Genomic DNA, 20,896 nt, shown 5'->3' on the forward strand with positions numbered 1-20,896 from the left:
TTTTCCAAGCCAATGTTGTCTTGGCCAATACAGACCAGTCTGTATACAATGGAAGGGAATATATGAAAAAGTTCATAACCCTGATTCTTATATATATATATTCACTGAAGGTTTTATATGAACAACTTAAAATGACGAGGTTTTTGTGGCTCAGAGTGAGGCTTTGGTAGATGATTACACTCATGCAAAAAAGAGACAAAACTGAGTTTTTATCATCTCACATTCAAAATATGCATTTTTTAAAACCTGTAAATAAACAAAGAAACCAAAGTTAAAAAAAAAAAAAAAAAAGTCAAACTGACTTCTTAAAACCTCTTTTTGGTCAGCAACAATTCCTCTATGAAGGAAACCCTGAGCTAACAGAAACAAAATAAACAAGAGAAACGTTCTGAAATAGCTCAGATGAGACATTTTCTTCTGTTTCCTAAAGTGATAATGTTCATTAATATAATGTAAGAATTTATTAGAGATCAAAGAATTTATTTTTTAAAACCACGTTATCACAGATCCTGCAAAAATAGTAATTAAAGTTGTTGATTCTCTTTTTACATCTAATACAAAAATAAAAACACAAATGATGCAGAAAATAATAATATCATCATATTTTCACATGTACAGGTATTTAACATTCGGTTTAAATGACAAATCAATGAATGTACTAGCTCTGTGTGAGATAAACAGCAGAATATAAAGTTTAAATCATGATCACATACACTTAACGAGAGTGATGGACATTTACACAACAGAACAACAAAAATTAAACTCACGAAGGGAAAATAAAGCGTCTGACTTTATGGTTTTTTAAAAAAAAGTTATGATATAATTTGGTTAAATCTGCTTCATGAATGTAAAAGAAACAAAACATTTTTTGTAATATAGAGAGAAAAGCAGAGGAAATAAAAATAAAAGCTGCATCGTTTCCTAATAATTAATGATTAGCTCATCTACATCAAAATAATGACCCAACTTAACTATTCATAAATCATCATCGGTTTTTTAGTCTCCTCGTGTCAGTGTGTGTTTCCAGTTACAGAGGATTGTTACAGGATCGCGCAGGTTTTAGGAAAGTCTTCAGCTGCTGGTTGTAAAGGAACAGCTCCGCTGTATTTCTTTATGAATTCACTGAATTCTTCAGCTTTTCTTCTCGCTTCCTCTTCATATTTCCTCTTAATGTCTTCCATCTCTCTCTTGTACTTTACCTCTAATTCTTTTTTCTCTTTTTTGTATAGTTTTTTCCTCATTTTATATTTTCTCCTCTCTTGTTTATACTCTTCTTGAAGCTTTTTATGTCTCCTTTCTTCCTCTTGACGTCTCTGTTCATTTTCTTCATGCCGTTTTTCCCACCACTCCTTTCTTTCCTTCTCCCAGGATTTGCGTTTTTCTTCCATTTCTTTTCTAATCTGTTCCAGTTTCTGATCAGTTGCCGGCCTGTTCGTTGGTGACCTGATTCGTTCCTCCAAAGCTTCCCGTTCTTGTTCCCATTTCTTTTGTTGAAGTTTTTCCTCCTCTTTCTTTTTCCTCTCCTCTTCTTCTCTCATTTCATTTTCTTTCTTTCTCTGTGGATCATCTTTTTTAATCTTCCCCTTCATTTCACGAAGTTGTTTTTCTGTCAGTTCTGTGTCATTTACAGTTTCTGTCTTTATTTCTTCCTCTTGTTTTCTTTCAAGCTCCTGCATTTCTCTCTTCATCGCTTCTTCGTTCTCTTTCAGGATTGTCTCCTGTTGTTTCTGTATCGCTGCTTCAGCCTCCTGCAGCATCTCATTGGTGAAGCAGCTGCCTCCATTTTCTTTCACCATGGTGTCAATCTTTGTTATCAGCTCATTGATTTGTGTTTGGCTTTTTTTATCATGGTTATTGAACACATGGTATCTTCCTCCACAGTCCAAGATCAGCTTCTTAAAATAATCATCACACCCCTTTTCAATGTACTCTTCAATGGACTGCTCTTCATGTTCCAGTGTATCTCCTCCTGTGAAGAGAAAGATGGTGAACTTCTCAGAATCTTTTCCAAAGAATTTCTTGATCAGTTCGAGTGTCTCCTTCTCTTCTGGTGTGAATCTGCCAATTTGCATCACCAAAAGGAAGACATGTGGTCCTGGAGCCAGGAGGCTGATGCATTTCACCAACTCCTTATGAACTTCATCATGAGACAAAGTTGAGTCAAACAGTCCAGGAGTGTCGACCACAGCAACAGGACGACCGTCCACTTCAGCATGTGCTTTCTGACAGCGTTTGGTGAGTGACATCTGGATTGCTTTGGCTTCAAAGACCTTTCTTCCTAGAATGACATTTCCTGTAGAGCTCTTTCCACTACCCGTCTTCCCAATCAGCACAATCCTGAGAGGGTCTCTGCTCTGTTTATCCTCATCTACAAAATAAGAACAGCTGGATTTAGAAGCTAGTTTTAAAGAAGAAAGAAAAAACAGAACATTATAATATAAGTGAATCATTATATATGGCATAAACAGGTATTTAGTCTAAGTGTACTTACAGGATTTAAGTTCAGCTTTTAGTGCTTTATTCTCCTTCTGAGCAGTTATAACTTGAGCTATTGTGGCATTTCCAAAAGTTTCTTTTGTATAGGAGCTTGCTTTATCTTTACGCAGTTTCATCTTTTCTGCAGTCTCCAACAATTCTGGGATCTTCTGTTTGTCCTTCATGTTGAGAACAAAATACCGTCCCCCACAGCTCTCACAGAGTTCCTGGATTTCCTTGTTTTCTTTTAGAAAGCTAAGAACAGCTGGATCTGTAAAATCTGACAATACAGTGAACAGAATCATGGTGAAGTCATTGACTCGAGAGCTGAATGTGTTCTGGATGGTCTTCAACTCTTCCTTGTCTTCATCAGTGAGGTGACCTGCAGGTAGGACCAGGATGAAGGCATGGACACCCTCAGGATCACAGAGGGAGATACACCTGAGTGATTCCTCCATCACTGCCTCCTGAGGTTTTCCATACAAGGCAGGCAGCTCCACCAGGGAAACCCAACGTCCACACACCTCTCCCTGATGTTTAACACACTCTGATGAGTTGGAGGCTGAATGAAGCTCAGTCTGACCTAAAATGGCCTTGGCTGCTGACGTCTTCCCTGCTCCTCTCCTCCCACACAGAACCAGGTTTAAAGATGGTTCTCGTTTCTGCCGGGGAGGTTCACTGGATTCATTTACCATCTTTTGAACCTTCTTCATTAATGATCTACAGTTACCTTTGTACATGTTGTAGTGTCTTCCTCCACATTCTCTAAGGAGTTCATTTACACATTTGCTATTTTCATCCCTGTTGGTTATGACGGCAATGGAGTGTTTAAAGGAATCTTCACCAAACAAACTCAAGATGAACTTCAGAGTTTCTCTGTTCTCCTCAGTGAAATCAGAAGGTTTCACTAACAGCAGCAGAACGTTTGGTCCAGGAGGACAGAGACTCACACAGCTCTTCACTTCTCGGCTTATTTTTTCCTCAGACAGACCGAACATGTCGGGAGTTTTCACCACTCTTAATGATTTTCCTCTCCACTCTCCACAGGAGGCCACACATTGCATTTTTAGGGATTGTTTTTGGTGTTGAAAACTTTCACAACCAGTAATGATGTTACCAAGTTTGGTCTTCTTGTCCTCACTTTTCCCCAACAACACAATCCTGAAATCAGACACTGGAACAGAGAGAAAGAAAAGTAAAACAAATGCATCGGAGGCTGACGTCATCTGTGTTTTCATACTTTGGTTAAAATGTGATGTGATTATTTTATTTACTTATGTGTGATGTAAATTGTGTTCATATACAGCTGAATATAAAAATGGTATTTCCTTGATCCAGAAAAGTGGATATGAAGGATGTTGTGGTGGATTTTTCTGAGAAACTGGTGGCACAACAGATTTAAATTGAACAGATTTAAGATTTAAATGTCTCCTAACAGCTGTTCCCCAGCAGAACAACCTTCAACTCAGGTTTAGAAATGACAGCTAAACACATATTAAATATATTCAGGCATTTCAGTTTCCTATAGTGTATCAACTAAAGAGCACAACCTCCAGAATAACACAGTTTGACTCACAGTCTGGTGGAATGAAATCAAAGCTACTGCTGCGTCCCCGGGGAGGATGAGTATCTGAGAAGATAAAGATGAACAAATTTAAACAGCATTAGCTGGCATATTTACTAGAGATGGACCGATCCGATATTACGTATCGGTCCGATACTGACCCAAATTACTGGATCGGATATCGGCGAGAAACAAAAAATGTAATCCGATCCATTAAATATCAAAAAAGCACCTCACAAAACTTGCTACACGGCGTAACTCGGCTCATAACCGTAGCACTCGCAGCAGTATGCATCACGTGATAGAGCGGCTGTGTGTATTTGTAGCCTCACCAGCATTTCATCTCCGAGGAAATTATCCCCGAGAGAAGTAAAGCAAGTGTGTAAGTTCATCTCTGAATGTCTGTAAAGCATTCCTGCGTTAAGCTTAACAAGCGACTGCCTCTTCTTGCTGCTACTTCAATTGTGAAACTGCTTAATGATCAGCTGATCGGCTTTTCTGTCGCGAGTCCGTCTCTCTTCTTTGTTTTTGGCCCACTTTGCACCAGAAAGAGGAAACCAGCGGCTGAACAACAGCAGCACGTTTAAGCTTGATCAGCTGCTGTTAGAATGTATTTAATACTTTCTACACCAGGATCTTTTTCTACGTAGCTGACGCTGGTAACTGTGCAGGGGCGGATCTAGCAAAGTTTAGCCAGGGGGGCCGATAGGGCATGAACAGGGAAAAGGGGGCACAAAGACATACTTTTCTTTCTTATTCTCATTTAAAATGTCTAGCTTTTAATAAATAATTATCTGAATCTTATAACCAAAGTTTTAATCTGATGTAAAATATATAGAAGTCCATTACTGTACATAGTGACTATTAAGTCTAATATATATATATACCCTAGTAAGCTATAGTACTTTTTCCTTTGGGAAGGTACCATCTGTGCAGTCTGCAGTTCTGTTGAAGAAAGATGTTGAATCTATTTAATATTTCTTGAAAAATAATTCATTTCTGTGCATTTTTTTTTCACACTGCATCAAATTAAAGTTGATTACGTCGATTAAGCATCATGAGGTGGAGGGTGGGGGGTGGTTCCCTATTTTTTTTTGCTGGGAGTTTGCAACTCTATTAGTTAGGTTGCTTAATATTTCTGCTAAGTACTCTTTAAAATACCAGAATAGGGAGGATGGAGCAGGTTTACGTTTATTAGATTGATCAGTTTTGCTGAACTATGAAATATTTTGGGCGCAGTGTATTTTTTACATGCAGGTATAACAGAATAGCTTTAGTGCTGTTTATTTAAACTTGAGTATGAACTTATACAAAATGCAGCAAGATATTAAAAAAACGTTTTATTGATTAAAAAACACTATATCGGATTCATATCGGTATCGGCAGATATCCAAATTTATGATATCGGTATCGGTATCGGACATAAGCCCTGTTCTGAGATCTCTGCATTGGCTACCTTGTCAGGTTCGAGCAGATTTTAAGGTCCTGCTGCTCACCTACAAGGCTTTAAATGGACTGGCACCTTCATACCTCTCTGACCTTTTACATCTTTACGTTCCATCCCGTGCTCTCCGATCTCAGGACTCTGGCCTTCTAAAGGTTCCTAGAGCCAGAAAAAAGACAATTGGAGAGCGTGCTTTTTCTTTTCGTGCCCGGTTTCTGTGGAACACCCTCCCTCAAGATGTTAGGCAGGCATGCTCCGTGGAGGTTTTTAAAACTAAGCTGAAGACACATTTGTTCACCTTATCTTACAAGTCTTAATTCTATGGCTTTTAGTTTTTAAATTCTTACTGTTTTTAACTTCTATTGTGTCTTTTACGTGTATTGCTATGTATCGCTTTTTTTTATCTCTTTAGTTTTAAACAGTTGTACAGCACTTTGTTTGAAAGCGCTTTATAAATAAAGTTATTATTATTATTATTATTATTATAAAAAAGTGGTATCGTGCCATCTCTAATATTTACATGTAATCTGAACATTGCTGGTCTTTAGGCACAGCCTACTACTTTTCTTGCAATTCTCAAAACAGCACAGAACAAAAACAGTTTATAGACACTGACACAGAGTTAGGTATGCAGGGAATTTGTATAATAAGTTATTGAATAATATTTATCAAACATGCAGTACACACTATCCAGTTCAGTGTCGGAGCTTCTTTCCAAAACCTGAGAATCTGTCTGATACAAGACTCTAAAGCAGCCATCAGTACTCCCATTACAGACTTATTCAGCTACAGTAGGACCCAAGGAGACACAGTTCCTAATCAATAACAACCCCAGGTTTCTCTTCAGCACTGTAGCCAGGCTGAAAAAAAGTCAGAGCAATGTTGAGCCAACCATCCCTTTAACGTTAACTAGTAATGACTTCATGAACTTCAAGTTCAAGTTCAAGTTCAAATTTTATTCGCCACATGCAGTGGCAGGTTGCCCTGCAGTAGAATGAACCCGCCCCCCGACCATACACACACAACACAGACATCACATGGGGATACAAGTCAGAGAACGGTTGCATTACAGAAAAACACTGAAATGTACACTACAATGGGAAAGTACAAGAGGAAAAAAAGAGACCTCTACTCATGCTGGGCTACAGGAGGACAGCATGAGAACAGGAAACAAAATAACTCCTCCGCACAGAAAAGCACATAAATGTCCACAGTACAACAAATTGGAGCACGTGACCAGCAACAGGGTTGGGTAGGGGATGAGGAGTAATCTGAAGCGAACACAGCAGCCATCCTGCCACTGCGCCGTCTCTCCAGCGCGGGCTCAGACCCGCCTCGTGTTCCCAGGAGGCAACAAGCATCGAAGGCATTGGAAGGGGACGGGGGATGTGTGAATGATCAGTGTAAGTGTATGTGTGTGCGTGTCCATAGTTCAGCTGAGACAGTGTCCTTCACCCTATCAGGCTAAGTAAACAGTCTGCTAGCCAACCCAGGTGGCCTTGCATGGGATGGGAAGAATAGTCAACACACAGTCATTATCAGGGAGTTGTTGTTCGGCTCCAGCCTTGGGCCCGTGCAGCTGGCGCCGTGGTGTCCGCATGTTGATGTTGTTGATTTTTCTTTTATGCGAGCAGCTCAGGAGAATTTCAAGCTGTTCTTTAACACTCTGACACTGGTCTCTCAATCTCCCGTTGGAGAGCCGCGAGCCTCTCCATGATGGTATCAAACTTCTGTTCCGTGGTCTTGTCATTCTTTTGATTCTGAGACCTCACAACTGCAGTGATCCGTTCTGAGATGTGATCCAACTTTCGCTCAAGGGTCTCATTTTGAGCAGGCCTCTCTCTGATGTATCCCAACATAGGTTCAATGGTGTTGTTTTGAGTCTTCACGGCAGCTGTAAGCGTCTCCAAGGTGTTAACCATGCTGCGGTCGTTGTGAGAGGTCACAGAGCGGGCAGCCTTGGGGGGGTTTGAACAGCTGGTTCCGCTCTCTTATTTCTCCAATAAGCCAGTGCCAAGACAGCTCCGATCAGCAAGAACCCTGTTATCATGGTTCCGAATAGGTAGATATCTTCAGCGTCCTCGATCGACAGTCCCACCAGGCACATGACCCTCCAGTTCTGCCACCCGTCCATCGTGTATCCGGCAGGGAAAGTCTCTCCAGGGCACTCGGGCTCTCCTGAGCCGGGGCTTCTCGTTGAGAACTTCTTTACAAATAAATTTTTTATCATTAGAGAAAAAAATTACTCATAATATACCACAGGCCTTCAAGCTGGCTGTAGTTAAACCTTTACTCAAAAGGCATCTCTAGACCCAGCAGTCTTAGCTAATTATAGGCCGATCTCCAACCTTCCTTTATATCAAACATCCTTGAAAGAGTAGTTGTCAAACAGCTAACAGATCATCTACAGAGGAATGGCTTTCTTAATTCAGATCAAACTGCACTGTTAGAAAAAACATCTTAAAAAAACAGTAATATTCCAGCAGCTGGGGCGCCATAATAATACCTTAAAATAACAGAGAATAACTTTCTCATAAAAATACGGTTATTTCCAGTAATGAAAATAGAAAAAAAAAAAAAAAAGAAAAAAAAAAGAAAAGAAAATACAATTTATTGCCCTAATTTTACATGGGATTTTGCCTTTTTCAGGTGCTTTTAAACATCAAATTAGGAACAATTTAATTTGATTAAACAATGAAATTACCTATAAACAAGGTCAATGAATGCGGCAATATGAATAATAATACTTAAATGTACAGAAATATACAGTTAACTTAAATAATAATGGATTGCATTCATATAGCGCTTTATGAGACCCTCAAAGCGCTTTACAATTCCACTTTATAATTCCCCTCTGACCATCACCAGTATGCGGTAGGTGAAGTGTCTTGCCCAAGTACACAACGACTGAGTGTCCGAGCCGGGGCTCGAACCGGCAACCTTCTGATTACAAGGCAAACTGCCAACTCTTGAGCCACGATCGCCCTAAATAACAATAATAATAATTATTTGATGTAAAAAAAGTTTATACGAATCATTTTATATATTTTTCCATAGCATTACATTTGAATTTAACACTTCAATCTTTCAAATAACGGACAAATATTTGTGAAATTTATGATACATTTGTGAAAGTATTTTAACCATCTAAATATGCATATGTACAGACAGATACATTTAAAAAACAAGAACATATTAAACAAATATGTAAGACTGCTTTCTTCCATTTGTGCAACATCTCTAAAGTTAGAAATATCCTGTCTCAGAGTGACGCTGAAAAACTAGTTCATGCATTTATTACTTCCAGGCTGGACGACTGTAATTCATTATTATCAGGAAGTAGAGATGGACTGATCCGATATTACGTATCGGTATCGGTCCGATACTGACCTAAATTACTGGATCAGATATCGGAGAAAAATAAAAAATGTAATCCGATCCATTAAATATCACGAAAGCACCTCACAAAACTTGCAACACACCGTAATTCACCTCAGAACGTTAGCACGTCGGAGCAGTATGCATCACGTGATAGAGCGGCTGTGGCATGCGGGACCTGTCGGTGGTCTGGATAGCATTTGGAGCTTCGCTAGCAACCCAGCATTTCATCTCCGACAAAGTTATCCCCGAGAGAAGTAAAGCAAATGTGTAAGTCCATCTCTGAATGTTTGTAAAGCATTCCCACATTAAGCTTAACAAGCGATATATGGAGCGACTGCCTCTTCTTGCTGCTACTTCAATCATGAAACTGATCAATGATCAGCTGATCGTCTCTCTTCATTGTTTTTGGCCCACTTTGCACCAGAAAGAGGAAACCAGCGGCTGAACAACAGCAGCACGTTTAAGCTTGATCAGCTGTTGTTAGAATTTATTTATTATTACTTTCTACTCGAGGATCTTTTTCTACGTAGCTGACGCTGGTAACTGTGCAGGGGCGGATCTAGCAAAGTTTAGCCAGGGGGGCCGATAGGGCATGAACAGGGAAAAGGGGGCACAAAGACATACTTTTCTTTCTTATTCTCATTTAAAATGTCTAGCTTTTAATAAATAATTATCTGACACCCAAAGTTTTAATTTGATGTAAAATGAATAGAAGTCAATTACTGTATATAGTGACTATTAAGTCTAATATATATACCCTAGTAAGCTATAGTACTTTTTCCTTTGGGAAGGTACCATCTGTGCAGTCTGCAATTTTGTTGAAGAAAGATGTTGAATCTATTTAATATTTCTTGAAAAATAATTGATTTCTGTGCATTTTTTTTCACACTGCATCAAATTAAGGTTGATTACGTCGATTAAGCATCATGAGGTGGAGCGTGAGGGGTGGTTCCCTATTTTTTATTTATTTATTTTTGTTGCTGGGAGTTGGAACCCTATTAGTTAGGTTGCTTAATATTTACGCTAAGTACTCTTTAAAATACCAGAATAGGAAGGATGGTGTAGGTCTAAGTTTATTAGATTGATCAGTGTTGCTGAACTATGAAATATTTTTTTTGTATACAGGTATAACAGAATAGCTTTAGTGTAGTTGTTGTTTTAAACTTGAGTATGAACTTGCAGACTTGCAAAATGCAGCAAGATATTTTAAAAAACAGTTTTGTTGATTAAAACACTATATCGGATTCATATCGGTATCGGCAGATATCCAAATTTATGATATCGGTATCGGTATCGGACATAAAAAAGTGGTATCGTGCCATCTCTATCAGGAAGTCCTAAAAACTCCCTGAAAAGCCTTCAGTTAATCCAAAATGTCTCGGTCGTTGTGTCCTTGGGCAAGACACTTCACCCGTTGCCTACTGGTGGTGGTCAGAGGGCCCGGTGGCGCCAGTGTTCGGCAGCCTCGCCTCTGTCAGTGCGCCCCAGGGTGGCTGTGGCTACAATGTAGCTGCCATCACCAGTGTGTGAATGGGTGGATGACTGAATGTGTAAAGTGCTTTGGGATCCTTAGGGACTAGTAAAGCGCTATACAAATACAGGCCATTTACCATTTAGTTTCACAAGCATCATTTTGTGTTTCTTGATTTAAGCAGTTTTGTAACAAAAAAAATCCTCCACATTTTAACAATTTATACTCTACATTAGAGATGGTCTTTCCCTTTTCACGTAAATGGCCTCCTTGACTCCGCCCTCAAACCAGCGTTCCTCCCTGTCCAGGATGTTACATCTTCATCACTGAAAGAGTGTCCACTGGCTTGTAGGTGTGAATAGACTGCAGAGTCCTGGCCTGACGAGGTGGCTCTTCTGTGCTGTAGCCAGAGGTTGTTTGGTTTCCCCGATGTATAAATCCTGCCAATCCTCCTGCACTTAACAGCGTACACTATGTTACTCTGTTTGTGTCGGGGACCCGATCCTTGGGGTGGACCAATTTTTGGCGCAGCGTGTTTGGGGTTTAAAAGCCGCAGAGACCCGGTGTTTAGAAAAAATGCGTCTCAGCTGCTCCGATACTCCTGACACGTACGGGATCACTACAGGTTTTTGCTAAGGCAGCGGTTGTCCTTCTCTCCTGGATCGGCTGGAGCTTTCTTTAGGAGCCTTTCCAGCTTTGACAAAAGTCCAGCTGTGATAACCACATTTACTCAGGGCCTTCTTGATGTTTTTCTGCCTACCTGGCTGCTGTGTCTGTGGGGATGATGTTCGCTCTGTGTTGTAGCGTCCCGATGACACCCAGTTTGTGCTCCAGTGGATGATGAGAGTCAAACCTTAGATACTGATCCGTATGTGTAGGTTTACGGTACACGTCAGCTTTTAGATGTCCCCCATTACTGATGGAAATCTCACAGTCTAAGAAGGCTAACCTGCCCCTTTTCATATCCTCCCTGGTGAATTTGATGTGTTGGTCCACCGAGTTAATGTGATCTGTGAAATGTGGAACGTCATGAGATTTGATTTTCACCCAGGTGTCATCCACATACCTGAACCTATGACTCGGTGGTGTTCCAGGGTAGGATAGCAAAGTCCTCTTTTCCACTTTTTCCATGTACAAATTGGCCACGATGGGTGAAACTGGGGAGCCCACGGCACACCCATGTTTCTGCCTGTAGTACTGACCTTTTATGTGAAGTAGGTGGAATGAAGACACAGTTCAAACACACTTGGTCGATGCTGAGACTGGTCCTGTTGCTGAGGTTGGGGTCATCCTGTAATCTCTTACGAACTACCTCCAACGCTTCAGTGACTGGGATGCAAATGAAGAGAGATGTAACGTCGTACGAGACAATGTTTTCATCTGCCTCCATAATGACATCTCTTTGATCAGGGCTTTGAAATGTACAGTCAGCTGAGACTGAAGAAGTCACCTGGATGAGTGACGAAATGTTTCTCCCACACCGGCTCACTCCTTGGCGGCCGCTTGTCGGGGCCTGGGGCCTGGGGCTCGCTCGGGCCCCTTTGGAGGTGGGGTGCCCCCGGCCTCTCGGCCTAGGGCTCGGTCACTCAGGCGCAGCTGGGGGCCGGCGGAGCTCACGGGCGCGTCACTGCAACTCCCCCTGACTTCTGCTCCGCGGCTGCTGGGCGAGCCCTCATCTGGGACTCTCCTCAGCTCTTACTGGGACAGTGGCGTGGCTGCCCCTCTGTTGGTCTTCCATGGTCTCTTGTGTTCTGGGGGCCTCTGGATGTCTGGAGTTTTGATCTCCTCCATACCCGCTTCACACCCTGGAGGACGGGGCTGTGGCCCCCCCACACTCCCTAGCAGATCATTACATGGAGAAACCTTTGGAATGCAAGCATGCTGATCCACACAGGTATGCACACATGGGTATTCACAGACACGGACTAAAGCTTTCTTGGCTGCTGCCTCAAAGCACACTGTGCGCTGTCTATCTTGCGTGCTGCACAATATCGTTTATCATTTAGTAAATATTGATATCTATGACTAGCTAGTTTATTGTGATGGTGCTTTGTTTTCTCTATTATTATGTTGCTCTTTGTTGTTTGCTGTCTCCTCTGTTTGTTTTTTTTGTTTGTTTTTTTTTTTTTTTCTCCATACAGGAGTTCTTTTTTTTTTTTTTTTTTCTCTCTCTTCCCCCCCCTTCTCACCGTCTCTTCTCCTCTTTGGTTTTCTTTCTTTCTCTCCCCCTCTCTCTCTCATTCATTCCCCCTGTCCTATTTATTAAAAAAAAAAAAAAAAAAAAAAAAAAAAATGACAAAGGATGAACTGAAGCTCTGCCATCACGTAATGTCGCATACTGCTGTTTCTGATGTCATTTAAAAAAAAAAAAAAAAAAAAAAAAAAAAATGACAAAGGATGAACTGAAGCTCTGCCATCACGTAATGTCGCATACTGCTGTTTCTGATGTCATTTAAAAAAAAAAAAAAAGAAAAAAAAAAAAAAGAAATGTTTCTCCCACAAAATGCTACGTCCAGATGAACAAAATCAACTTTTGGAGATTTACTTACCTGGATGATTGAGAATGCATCAAGACATAGAAAGTGATACATTTTCCAGACTTCTCTAAGCGTGTAGTTATGGCAAAAACAAAAAAAAATTAAATTGTGAAGTTATATATTTAGTAAACATTGGGCCACAAAAATACTCTCTATGCTAATTATATCAACAGTGCGAAGAGACAGGATTTTAGTCAGAGTAATAGAATTTGCTCACCAGATGCTGCAGTTGCCATAGTGTCAATCAGCTGGAAACATCAGAGACACTACAGGCAGAAGATACAGAAGTCTCATTGCCTTGAAATATGCACTATTTGAAATAACATCCACTTAGGTCCATTTAGGTAACATAACATGTTATAATATATATAGGCATTTACATATAAATTGCACATATGCATGCATATGAATTTCATTTTGACTGTGGTTATCCATGGCTGAAATTTTGTTTTAGATTTGTTAAATCTAAAACAAATATCTAAGTTTTATTTTCTGAATGCCCCAATCCGGTTTGCATGATGCCTTTGAAAAGTTGCAGATTTCTTTTTTAAATATTAAAAACTAAAATAAAAATAAATAAATAAAAAAACTATGTTATTCCTGATCTGTCCTCTGGGTGTCTCACTATCCTATTAAAAGTATCAAGCTCGTTGAAGCTATAGAAACACATGCAGCTTGAAAGTCAAGTGCATGGTGCTGTTCATGGAAACCTTTCATAAACATCTTCATCAAAAAGGAGAAAAGTGAACGAGTGTTGAGTATTTCAACAAAAATGGACCAGTTCCTATTTATTCTCAGAGGTAAATGGGAAACCTGTGTGTTTGGTGTGTTCACAGAACAGAAAAATATAATATTAAGCAGCAATATAAGATTTATCATAGTACAAGACAATACAATATAACAAAAGAACAACTGAGAACAGAGAAGATAAACGAGTTGCTGGTAGGTTTGAGGAAACAACAATCACTTTTCACTCATAGCTGAGAGATCAGTGAAGCAGCAGTGAAAGCTATTTACTCGATTTTTAGCAAAACAGCATCAGGTTCAAAGCCGTGCTTTGATGGTGAGTTTGAAGATGTGCTTGCTGTGTAGAACTGGGGTGCTCCGACAAGCCACAGGCTTTTGCAAACATCAGCCTGTGGCAGATAGGATTTCAGATCTTGCTGAAGATTTGGTCATCAAATTAAGCACAAAGTCATTTGTTGCATTTTCAGTTGCGATTGATGAGCACACAGATATTACAGATGTTGCTTAACTTGCCATATTCATTCGTGGTGTTGACGAGACACTGACTGTCACAGAGGAATTCATTGAGTTGGTGCCGATGACATTTATAACTGTCTTAACTGGACAAGGTCGGGGTGGACTGGGCCCGTGCTATCTCTTACCATACTACTCCAAAATGACAGGATTGTTGCATTTTTGGAACTAATTCCCTTTGTGAGCAAGCCTTTTCTGTAATGAACAGCAACAAAACAAATATGTGTTCCAGGCTCACACAAAAACACCTAAATGAAATTCTGAAACTGGCAACTGCACAGAATTTGACTCCTAATGTCACGGGCTGTTGTGGCAGACCGTGTGTGAGTGAATGAGGACCCAGGCGTGGGCACAGACGAAACTGGGTTTAAACGCCTTTATTATGGCTGATGTCATTGAGTTTAAACAAGGCAAAAGCACAGTGGCGAAACAAACTATAAGTAAACTGGGAAACCAATACTGAGATACAAGTATAAAAACTCAGAAAACTATGACTATGAATCAAAGGAGCTTGCAAAGAAAAGCGTCTGGACTTCTTTAAGTTACTTGAAGACGTTTCACCTCTCATCCGAGAAGCTTCTTCAGTTCTAAGGTCAAATGGTGGAGAGTCCCAGATATAAACCCAGTGGGAGTTTCCCCCCACAGAGGGACAAAACTGGATTATAGATGGCAGAGAGTTGGTGTCGTAAACCCCCGCCTCTGAGATCCCTTCCCAGACGCCTTAACGCCCACTCACATCCTGGGCCATCTGATCTCAGGAATTCGCATGATAAGGTGGGGCCAGGTTTCACAATGAACACACCCGAAACTCTGGCTGATTGGGACCCACGCCCAGTTTCACACCTTGGCTCAGACGATTAGAGGATCATCAGGGGTCCTTTTGTCCCTCTGTGGGGGGTTACTCCCACTAGGTTTATATCTGGGACTCTCCACCATTTGACCTTAGAACTGAAGAAGCTTCTCGGATGAGAGGTGAAACGTCTTCAAGTAACTTAAAGAAGTCCAGACGTTTTTCTTTCCAAGCTCCTTTGACTACGATGACCTGGATGACTGAGAACCTTCACAGACATATGACTATGAATACAAAGACTAAGACTGTGACAACTATGGCCGTGAAGACATGGAGGGTGGTAACACAGACAACGCGACACAAAGAATGAATGAAACACAAAGACTAAATACCCACAGGGATGATTAAGGGAAGTGACCACACATGGAAGCTTACACGCATGAATCTAATGACAGGACAGGGGAAGTGAAACCAAATACAATCAGGGCTCGGGACGTCGGGCTAGCGATTTTTCCAGTCGGGCTACCAAAATCTATCTCTGCCCTGCCCGTCGGGCTATAGTAGGAAAAATATATGTCAATGCTTTTGCATTCTTTCAGAAATGTAGCTGGATAATTATGTCATTGGCATCGGTGAGCCACTGTCAATATGTGACATATTGAAATCGCGTTTGAATTTGCGCTTGTTTTTTTGCTTTCACTTTGCAATCGTGCGAACTGTGTATAGAGATCGACAGCACTGATCTGTGAGTGATGATAATTTGTGCACCAATTCCTCTGACATCGTCTTATTAATCGTTAGCTTACTATGCAAACATGACAAGTGAAATCTCCCGCAGCTTAAACATGTGAGAGGTTGATCGCGCAGAGAATCGCTGAGCTTATGTGAGTGTGTGTGTAAAAGCATTTCAGTTCTGCTGAGCCAAATAAGACAGGTCAGGGTGAAGAAGTGACAGCCAAAGAAAAGCTTACCACAAAACGGAGAAGTTATGACAAATCAGACTATAAGGCAAAAAGAAAGTGCAGCTTTATGGTTTCATGGACAAAAGAATTTCTGTGGCTGCAATATGACGAGCTAAATAACCAGGGCTGCACATAAGTGGTCCACAGGTGCGCATTCGCTGTCAAAATAAAAAAGATAAGAAGTTGCAACGCGTGTTTGCGTACATAAGATTTTCTGGAGGAGGACAGACATTTGTTTAGAACTTTTAAAGATGTCAAAGAAGCTCCTTTAAGCAGTTACTGTGATGTTCCTCTACCTCCAAATAAATGTCAGAAGGAGTCCGAACCACAAAAGAAGCACGTATTCTCGGAAAAGTGGTTGCAGGAGGTGAGCTGGCTTCAAACAAATGATGAACGCATAGAGATGTGGTGCGGAATGTGCCGTGAAAATTCCACTCCAGCGGACAAAAACAGTGCTTTTTATATGGACGCAAACGCGCGTTGCAACTTCTTATCTGGTGCGCGTCTTTTATTTTGACAGCAAATGCGCACATGCGGACCACTTACGTGCACCCGTGTAAATAACATAATGTTCTGCCGGGTGTGTTGTTGGTTTTCTCTCGATTTCTGAGCCGACAAGCGCCTTTGTTACTGGGACCAGTCATTTTAAGAAAGCCCCCCATTAGAACCCATGAGAAATGCAAGAAATGCATTATTGCTCAGTCTGCAATATCTTTCCCAGAACAAACACCAATTGTAAATAACATACTAAAAATAAACCTGAAAATCAGTTTAAAACAGCGTGCTATGTTGCAAAGAGTGAACTACCACTGGCAAAATGTAGCAGTCTTTGCAAACTTCAAAAAGAAAATGGCCTAGATCTTGGTTCCACTTGCCTCTTACCCGTGACTTCAGTGGAAATTTCAAATTCTGGATCTGACACAGACTGATTCATGTCCTACACAGTTCTTGTCATGGTCCTGGGTCGGTGACCCAGAGCTTTTAGTTATCATTTTCTAGTTTATGATGATGATGATGATGATGATTATTATTGTTTGAGTTCTATGTGTTATATTCGGTCTGCCTTTGAGTCTGTGTCTGTGGCTCTGTCTGTCTATGGTGTCACCCCGTCTGTTTGTGAAGCTGTCTGTTTAGTTCTGTGTCTTGTTTGGTTCCCCGTGTTTGAGTTTCCTGCTTTATTGTGAAGGTCTCTGTCTGATGTGAGTGTGTTCAGTTTACATTTCCCCTGTCCCGTCAGCTCTGATTCCTCCCAGCTGTGTTGCCCTCCTGTCTCTCATCCCCTGATTACTGGTGTGTGTATTTAAGCCCTGTGTGTTCTCCTGCCTGTTGCTGGTTCGTCTGTGTCACTCGGTGTCCTGCTCGTTGTCACTCGGTGTCCTGCTCGTTGTCACTCGGTGTCCTGCTCGTTGTCACTCGGTGTCCTGCTCGTTGTCGTCTGCCTCTCTGCTTCTCATCCCTTTGTCGTATGCTCCCAGGTCTGTTATTTTTAGTTCTCCCAGTTTAGGTGTCTTCAGTTATTTGTCATGCCCCACTGCTTGTTTGCCACTACACCTTTGTAAATAAACCTCACTAGCATTTCATCCACTGCCTGCATCTTGGGTCCTTCTTCCAACTCCACACGGCTCGCCTCGGCAGCCGTGACAGTTCTTACAAGTTCATAGAAATTTCTGTTCAATTAGAACCAAGTATTTGAGTTGATGATTGTAATTTTTATACAATGTTGTAATTTGTGTTTCAACAATTTTTTTGATTGTTTTGTTTCCGTTACAATATTATACTTTAATGTATAATATTGTAACGGAAACAAAACAGGAAACAAAACATCAATCAAAAAAATTGCTCTCTTTTTTATTCGGGCTACTTACATTTATTTTGGGCTACCAAAAACTGAAGAGTCCCTGCCCAAAGGGCTACCAGGGACTTTGAAATTTTGCGAGCCCTGACAATGAACAAAGAACACTGGACTCTTTCAAAATAAAACAGGAAACATGGAGACGTAGACAAGACACAAGGGGAACCTGATAAACCATGAACTAAACTGCAAACTAGGCCTGACTGAATAAATAAGAAACTGGAATACAGATGGAATAAAAAAGTAACATGAAACTCAGAAACACTGGGTCGCATGACCCAGGACCATGACACCTAATACTAATAAAGTTTCCAGGTTTCAGGAGCAGTGAGTACTGTTTCAGTGTATTCTTCCCTGACCAGAATATAATTCTCTAGAAACTGTTGAAGACTGTCAATCAGAAGATTTAGTAAATATGTGTGTCAGCCTTTTTAAAATTCTTTACAAAATGTTTGTAAAGCACAAATAACCAAAGTTGTTTGTACATTTCACTTCAACTATTATGGCATGATGATGACAGTTATTAAGTTAATAAAGAAATTAACTTTTTCATTTTCAAAATACTGTAAGCTGTGAACATTTTGTGGAATTGAAGCTCTACTGGGATCTATAAATTGTATGCAGTGTTGGGTAAGTTACTTTAAAAAAGTAATTAATTACTATTACTAATTACTTAATCAATTACTTAATCAATATTGCATTTAAAATACTTATCTAATTACTGTGTCTGAAAAGTAACTTAATTACTCAATAAGTAATTTAACTAAATACTTATTTAAATCCCCATAAACCTTGAGTGGACAAACAATAGAAATTAAACTCTTTAAATAATAAATAATTAAAAAAAAAAAAATACGAGTCAACATGAAATAGTTTAGCCTTTTTGCTTCCTGAATCATCTTTATTACATTCTATTAAAAAAACATTCTTTAATAATTACATTTTAGTAAGGAATGTGACTTTCTTTAGCTAAGAAACACAATTCCAGAATAACAAATATATTTTTCTGCAACATATCTGAATAACAAAAAAGCTTAACTTAAGAAATGTTAAACATGACATATTTCACGCAGTAAACATTAAAATTTTTACATTTTCAAAGCAATGAGTAACATATTCATACATAATGTATGTAATCATGTCATGTGATTCAACAAAGTGAAGTTACCTCTGAACTTTGGTTAACAAACAGAATTCCTCTGAAACTTCCTCAAACCAATGAGCTCCATATTTCCTGCATGCTGTATGCACTCATGTTTTCCAAAACATTTTTTGTACTACTTAGCTGTGTTGTTTTTGAAAAAGTAGTTGTATCTCATTAATGTAAGTCTCTCAAAGCGTTCACTTGACAGTCTGTTCCTTCTGGGTGTAAGCACAAGATTGCCGAGGCTAAAGAGCCTTTCGACTGGTGCGCTTGATGGTGTGGCTGTGTTGTACCTCAGTGAAATGGCCTTAATCCTGGGAAACTGGCTAAGAACACCCAGCTCAGACCCGGCAGATTTCAAATATTCCACCTCTGTTTCAGCAGAGTAGGTACAGTCGTCCTCCTTAAATGAAAAAAAGTCATCAGTGGAGTTAGCAGGGTTCTTGTGATCTTGAGCAGGTTGTTGGTCTTCAAGAGACAACCCACGGCACTCTGTAGTAAGCATTGCCCTAACCATGTCTTTTTTTCTCTTCTTCCCTGATCCAGCGTAACTTAAATTTAGGCAAAGTGACTGCAGCCAGGAGAGCTTCTTTATTGTCCATCATTGAGGAAAAGTGCACCTTGATCGCCTATGACATGGCTATTCAACTACGAAGTTAGTTGGGCCAGATTTTCAAACTGAGGAATTTATCTGGGCCAGATATTTTTTTGAAGCCAGTAAGCAGCAGATCATGATCAATTTCAAACCCACACAACTGTACTGAAAAACAAGTAATTTTTTTATTCCTATTCCCCTGTAAATCTGGTGACCTCTCACAAATGCACACCAAAAGGTCCATTTAAAAAAAGGGAGCTATAACTAAACTATTTTTTGCACATTTGAAATAATAATAATAATAATAACAAAAAAACATTTTGATACTTCCCTTTCAAATTAAAATAAATATTTCGCTGACCACTCGCTTTTCCTGCCATGGATGGAGCCCCATCCGTCACAAGTATACAGACACGCTTCATATCCAGACCATTTTCCTCAAAAAGAGCTGAAATCTTCTCAAACATTATTTCGCCAGCTGTGTGTCCCTCTAACGGTAGTAAGCCGAGCAATTTCCCATCCAAAAAACGGACATATACGCACAACTGTGCATTATCAGTTCTGTCTGTGACCTCCTGCTATAGACATTACATCAGTTTTCTTCAGGTCATCTAACAGCATTTCAAACTCGTCTGATGCCAGAACTTCAACTCTACGAATATTTGAACTGTCCTACAGGGGTACGTTTTTAATAGCAGATGTCACACTTACTTTAATTTTTTCATCACTTTTCACCGCATCCACCACGGCCAGCATGCAGTATTTCGCTGTTTCAGAATCTGTGAAAGGCCTTTTCTTCTTCGCCAAGAAGCAAACACGAAGGGAAGCTGCTGCCGCTCTCTCTTGGGCTGTACAGGACCCTCACCATGGTAGTACAACTCCGGTTGTAAGATTATTAAACTCGGTAAAATGAATAAGTATTTGTCAGTCCAGGCAGGGTTAAACCGACAGTTTTCATTGTCAATTTTGCGCTTTTGGAGTGAGAAAGACATGCTGTTGTCGCATCGTATATTACGATGTAGGGCTGGGCCATATTATACCGTTCACGGTAATACCGGTATAATGTTAGGCAACGATAGGAAAATGAAATATCGCGATAGAATGGGAGTAAAACGCGCATGCGCAGTGCCTTTGTTTTCATACGCACATGGCCGATTGTTGAGTGAAACAGATGAACCAGAATTGGTTTGTAAAAATGCTGCAACTTCAGTGATGTGGAACTGGTTTGGTGTTTGTCCGTCAGATACACAACAAAGCACATTTTTTTGCAGAACATGCAAGCGGCCGTTGTTATTGTCATATTTGTCGGACTAAGATGCTCTTAAATCTGGGAGTAATCTGGGTCCTAAACCCCCCTCTTCAGGTCAAACAACACTGCAGCATCACTTAGAGTTAAAAACTGTCTAAATTCTTTCATCTTT

The 20,896-nt window shown here is 40.2% G+C and overlaps 1 protein-coding gene across 1 annotated transcript; it reads right to left on the reverse strand.

Moving 5' to 3' along the window:
• Positions 1 to 1,040: 1,040 nt before the first annotated feature.
• On the reverse strand, positions 1,041 to 13,108 carry LOC113034391 (GTPase IMAP family member 8-like). The gene is made up of 3 exons (XM_026188913.1): positions 13,090 to 13,108; positions 2,492 to 3,649; positions 1,041 to 2,368 (listed from the first exon to the last, which is right to left on the reverse strand). Exons 1-3 carry the CDS (start codon positions 13,106 to 13,108, stop codon positions 1,041 to 1,043), a joined length of 2,505 nt encoding a protein of 834 aa, XP_026044698.1.
• Positions 13,109 to 20,896: the final 7,788 nt, after the last annotated feature.

This window comes from Astatotilapia calliptera, chromosome 12 (genome assembly GCF_900246225.1).
Source record: "Astatotilapia calliptera chromosome 12, fAstCal1.2, whole genome shotgun sequence".
Classification (NCBI taxonomy): domain Eukaryota; kingdom Metazoa; phylum Chordata; class Actinopteri; order Cichliformes; family Cichlidae; genus Astatotilapia; species Astatotilapia calliptera.

Excerpts from the sequence above, each read along its gene's own strand:
- LOC113034391 (XM_026188913.1), bottom strand. Across the intron at positions 2,369-2,491 it reads AAAAGCTGAACTTAAATCCT|ATGAGGATAAACAGAGCAGA; the intron begins GTAAGTACACTT and ends CTTATTTTGTAG.